The following is a 6,000-nucleotide window of genomic DNA, read 5'->3' as shown; positions in this document are numbered from 1 at the left end:
CAAGAGGGCATCAGAAGTTCGAAGAACATACAATGAATGAAGTCTGTGGTGTAGACTGATCTTTCTATCTACTAAATTCAGTTATAAAAGCAGTATTTAAATGTTAAACGGTTGAAGCGAGCTCTGCACTGGGTCAAAAAATGTAGAGGAATCAGGTGCTCTTCAAGAAAAGGGGACAGAAGTCTAATAGCTAATAAATATATGACTGATTACAAACAAAGTTCTTCACAACGAACTGTAATCAGGACAGTCACAGGTAATGCATTGTTGTTTTTAGATAATGTATGAGGAGGTGATCAGGATAATATAAGGAGAGTTTAAAAAGTGGCTAAAGTAGATCTTCTAATATTGGTTTGTGGTCTGCAATCCAAACCAACACGTTTCATGAATGATCAAACCCATCCCAATAAAAAACCGAGAGGAGACTTGAAATATAATTTCCATTTTTATTAAAACCATACAAACATTTGTAGTCAGTTATAAAAGAGCAAAGCGGCTCTTCGGGCGGAGGGCAGTGCGGGGCCCTGAAAGCTCTGCACTGAGCCAGATCTGCATGGCCCTCTACCCAGGGCCTGGGAGTCCCTGCTTTCAAAGTCTATTCTTTATTGGCCCCAGGATTACTTCCCCTGTCCTCTGCTAAACCTACAGAAAGAGTATTGTATTTACACAATATATATAAAAAGCACAATTAATGTGAAAATGAAAAAAAAAATCAAAGAAAAGTAGAATGCATTTCGCAAATCTTAACTTTTCTCATATTCAGACTTTTCTTATATAAATTTTCTATCATTTTCTCTTTTTTTCCCCCGGTCTTAAAAGACACTTAAAATGTTTCTCTTTTTCATAATTCACAATGGAAGATTGGCAGTGATCTTTCTCTTTACCGTCAGGCAGATACTTATAAGGCACATACCTCAATGTAATTTCCTTCCTTCAAAAGGAAATGATTTCTACTTTTTGAAAACAAAAAACAAAAAAAAAAACATCAATGCACAGCTACAAAAATGACAAAAGTACCAAAGAACAAGAAAACCATTTGTACCTCATTGCTTTGACGCTGAATAAAAGGTAAACTACTCAATATTCTGTGTTCAGTCAAAGAAGACTGCAAGGCAATACTAACACTGTTTTGACAAAATCACTGCAATACTCGATGGCAGTACACATTCTGAATTTAAGAGCTTTGGAGAGAACACAGATGATTTCCTATTGGAGAAAAACACCACTTTACAGCATTTATAATCATGAGAGGGAAAATCATGTGCTATGGACCACTGACGGTCATTAAGACAGATTAAAAACATGAAGTACAAATATCTATTTATGTAAGCATACATAAAGCACCGAATGGGACCTTTGATCACCAATGTCCGTTCATCGTATCGACTCCAGCAACCGTGCAATCCAACGTCAATAACAGGATTATCACAAACAGATTATAAAAAACACTGTTATATACACGTGTGAGTACCTCAGCAGACTAACTAAATTGAGCCATTTTAGATATCAAGAAGACAACCGTGGCTGCCTCCGAGTCTTGGGTGATGTGTTCATTTTTTGGACTCGATGCCATACTGTAGTTACTAAAACACCACTTGGTAAAACCTGGTAGAACACTGTAACATTTACAGATTCACAAAATTAACATACAAACTAAATGACAACAGATTCCACCACTTTTTAAAACGTATGATATATAAAGATATCATCAGAGTTAGGGTTATGTCTGACCTGCTGTAAGGAGAATGGATTTGAACCTCTGGGACCAGAACGGGTGATACTTGGTGTATGGGCTAGAGTAGATGTACTTATATTGATGATTTTCATTACCTTGAGTACATGCATTTTGACCATCAGTGTGTATCGCAAAAACAGTGACAATACACAGAATACTGTTTCAAGGAAGTGAGCTTTAGCTCAACATTTCAAAGTTTTACAAAGAGAAGAGCTTCCAAAAATAGCCTACATTCCAGAAAAGGAATACAACTATGTATCTGTACATTATTTTGACACATCCCATTTCTGAGTGGGATGACATTTTTTTTTTTTACAAAATTAACAGACTTGGCAACTGCCTGTTTCACAACACTAAGTACATAATATAGTTCTCATAATTGACACTTTGGTCTTAATCTTCACATACACCAGAGTTTTCTCTTTTTTTTCTGAAGGGAGGAGAAAGTTGAGAGAGAGCGAGCAGCTACTGCATGATCGCCAGGAACTTGCTCTCCTCGGCAAGTGTGGTGAGGAGAGAGCTCATGTCTCCAATGGCCATGTTGTTTAGGCCAGGGGCCACACTATGGAAGGTTGCAGATGCTCGAGGTGTAGTCAGGCGTGATGAGGTTCTGGACAGACCCTGGAAGATGGAGGGACTCAGCACCCCAGAGACCAGGCTACCTTGGTCGAAGCCATCCTCTAGCATGGCACTAAAGTCCAGACTAACCCCCTCATCTAATACACCAGGGACAGTGCCATCCACCGTGCTTGTTACCTGGTCTGCACCAGGAGAGAGAAGGGCAACAGAGTTCCCACCTCCACTGCTACTACCTTGTCCAACGGTCTCAGCCATTGAGTCCAGTAAGCACTGGTCTTCCAGAACAGGGTACGAGGAGGCCTTGTGATCCACTGCTTCATAGGAAAGGCAGTCACCAAAGCCCTGCTCTTGGTATCCATGGTCTGGGGCCTCCAGTTTCAGCCCAGATACCTGATATGCAAGGGAGCAATGGTCACCACTTCTCTGCAATTGTTGCTGCTGGTTCAGACAACCCTGGATTTCACCAGAGTTCTCCAGACTGAGACACTGCTGGGCTCTGACCAAGTTCCTGTGAGTGTTTGGTGGGCGAGGGACATGGACCTGCCGATTGTGAAGAGGAGCAGTTCCCTGGGAGAGACTGGGTAGGTGGTCCATAGAGGCTCTGGTAAGAACTAGATTGTTCCCAATCTGGCAAGAGGTGCTGCTGTTGTGGTTTGGTAGGAAGTGGCTCTGTTTTCGAGGTCCATGAGAGGCCTGCTGTTTTAATTCATGCAGGGGCCCATTGTTGATCTGTGCAAAGTTTGGCCTTCCAAAGGGGTTTGTAGGGTTTTGACCAGTACCTCGCATCTCCATGCAGGACCTGGGTGATGTCTCCAGCTTCACTCCAGGGTTGACACAACAAGAACTTTGAGACTGATTAGCCTGGGCGCAACTGTTCTGAAGATCAAGGGGCACTTGCTGCTGGACAACCATGTTTCCAAACCTTCCAAAAGGTGCAGACGTCGGTCCATGTTCGGTATCTGACCACCTTCCACACTGTGTCTGGTGGTTTTGTTCCCTCTGAGGAGACCTGTCAGCACTCCCAGAGCTCACTTCATTCCACTGGATTGGAAGCTTACTCGGGCTCCTCCGCTCGATCATCTGCTGCTGTTGGAGACAGTGGGAACCAGATAATGCCATATTCAACCCATTCTGGATCTGTTCTATCTCCTCCATAGATGGATGGGAGTTTTCCCTTTGGCTAGAAACTATTTGGTCCTCAACGTTCATGTAGGAGCCGCCATCCACCTGAACGTGGGAGTGGAGATACTGCACCAGGTCATCTGGTAGCATATCCTCATCCCCAAGCAAAAGACCAGCCTCCCCCTCATCCTCCATGGCAAGGGCTTCTAAGGCTGAGTGTTCTGCGATGCTAGGAGTGTAGGGCGAGTGCTGAAGACCTCTTTGCAGGTTGCCCTCGGAGCGGGTGTAGTTCTGAAGGCTAAAGTTGCGAGTTTCTGGCGTCGAATATTGAGACAGAGGTGGAAGAGGGTGGAGGTTGTTAAGGCTGTTGAAGCGTTGCACTGGGGGCAGACTGCAACCATCAGGAGCCTGCGTTCGCACCGGGTCACTAGCCCTCCGGTTCCCATTCAGTGGCCCCTCACCAGGTAAGAGAACCCTCCTCCTGTAACCTGAATGTCCCGTATACCCATTGGTGTACCCGTTGATGCCATCACTGCAGCGATGCGGTCTAACAAGAGGCGGTAAAGAATGGTTGCTACCACCCTCATCCATCATGGCCATGCGAGTCTTCAAGCTCATGCGCTCCATGTTGGGTAGAGGGGTGGGAGGTGGGCCACCAGTTGCTGCTGCGTACTTGGCTTTCAGGTGGTAGTGCTGTGCTGGGGTTAAAGTGAGCATCCCCTGTGACCCTCCTCCTCCTATACCGACTCCTCCTAGACCGCCACAGCTCCCAGCTAGAGGTATCCCTCCATACCCTCCACCGACGCTACCACCATAGTGGCTTGCCTCACTGGACCGGCGGGAGGCATCAGTGGAGATGGGGTCGTAAGAGTCAGTGGAGCTAAGGTTGTGGCGGCGGCGATGTTGGGTGGCTGCCATCATGCCCTCATTTTGGGAGGCCTGGCTGGAGCGTCGACTGGAGAAGCAGGGGGAGATGCCCGAGGAGCGACGACTGCTGCTCAGGTAGGCTGAACTGGTGGCGCTACCGCTGCTGTCACGTCGGTCCCGAAGCAAATTAAGCACTGTTAGCTCTGTGCTGCCCAGCTCAGCATGAGCAGGTGGCTGAGGAGCAGACACCCCCCACTGCCTGCCCAGACAGGATCCTGAGGTGAAACACAAAAATAAAAAAGGAATTTAGAACGTTTGGGCAGAAATTGAGAAAATAAGGACATAATGAGGTCATAGTGGGTTCACAGGAAAATGAGTGAAAAGACGAAAAAAAAGTTAGATTTAAATGTGGAGAGATCTCTTTCACAGATGTTGCCGTAGACAACAGGCAACACTTGGCCATGAAACATTGTTACATGCTATTTTCTCTGATATGATATACAGCTTGATATGGTTTGATACCATTTCCCAGTGGAACAGACAATTTTAAGCATTTGGTTTGCATAAATGCCCCAGCCAAGACGGGCAAGATGGAATGCAGGATAAATCGTTTCTCAAAGCTAGATTTGTGTACACAGTTGGGATGCAAAGTGCCATTCTTCAACCCCTATGTTGAAAGAAGGATAATCTGTTATGTAACTCCAAAAGAAGACTTTGGAAAAACATTATTCAGGACATTACTTCTGGGCAGCTGTGGCTCAGAGGTTGAGCTGGTTGTCTTCCAATCAGCAGATTTACAATTTGAGGCCCAGTTCCTGCAGTCCAATAGACAATAATGAACCCCAAACTGCTCCCATAAGCATGTGATTAGATTATTTTTTATTGGCAACCTGGAACTTCGCAAAGCCACATAACATATATTCTCAAACCCATTTAGACCTCAAATTTTATACTTTTTTTTATGCGTACAAAGTTTAATAAGTTAACCTTACCCTTCCCCAAGATGGTGGGTAGTGTGGAGCCTTTTGGAGGGGGTGTAGGGGACAGGGTCCCTGGCCTGGGCAGCCCTCCATTCACCTGCTTCAGCCTTTCCATCTTGATATGCTCCATCCAGCGCACGGGACGGCCAACACTTCGCCTTGCCTGCAGGGTCAGCATGGCTGTTGTTGCCGTGGAGACTGTGGAGTCCATAATGGGGGCCGGCTCACCCTCACACTCCTCCTCTGCCTCCACTTCTTTTTCCTCTTTCTCCTCGTTCTCCTCCAGCCCCTCCCCTGGTGAGCGTCCGGCGCTCACAGCAAGCTGGACTCCACTGCTGGGATAGGTGCTGAAGGGGGACTGGTCACTGCTGCATGTAGACTCACCGCCAGGGCTTGGCTGAGACGCCTGGCAGACACAGGCCAGGGAAAAGAAAAGAAATAGAAGTTAAAATCAAGTTGACCTAAGGTAAGACACGAGGGAAGTTCAACAGTGCCATGTGTCACAAACAATGATGCGATGTAATCTGTTGAAGGATGCATTCCTCAAAACATTACACAATGATAAAAATCTATAAAAGACAATTAAGACAGATAATTCTAATTATGTGTTCAAATAATCATCATGCATAAACATTGAGGTTTAATCTGGCTGTTCAAATGAAAACTTCTGCAATTATTCCTTTAGAGAAACAAGGGATCCGGGAGAGAACGTTTCAT

General features: G+C 45.5%; 1 protein-coding gene across 1 annotated transcript in view; it reads right to left on the bottom strand.

The window, feature by feature from the left end:
* Positions 1-432: 432 nt before the first annotated feature.
* Positions 433-6,000, bottom strand: part of gli3 (GLI family zinc finger 3) — a 101,508-nt gene continuing 95,940 nt past the window's right edge. The window contains exons 14-15 of the mRNA XM_061064418.1: positions 5,296-5,689; positions 433-4,578 (exon numbers count right to left, since the gene is read on the bottom strand). Coding sequence (XP_060920401.1) covers positions 2,201-4,578; positions 5,296-5,689 — 2,772 coding nt within the window. The 3' untranslated portion in view covers positions 433-2,200. The remainder of the gene's footprint in view (positions 4,579-5,295; positions 5,690-6,000) is intronic.

The sequence above is a fragment of the Labrus mixtus genome, chromosome 19, assembly GCF_963584025.1.
Source record: "Labrus mixtus chromosome 19, fLabMix1.1, whole genome shotgun sequence".
In the NCBI taxonomy this organism is placed as follows: domain Eukaryota; kingdom Metazoa; phylum Chordata; class Actinopteri; order Labriformes; family Labridae; genus Labrus; species Labrus mixtus.
This window is presented reverse-complemented; position numbering and strand designations above follow the sequence as displayed.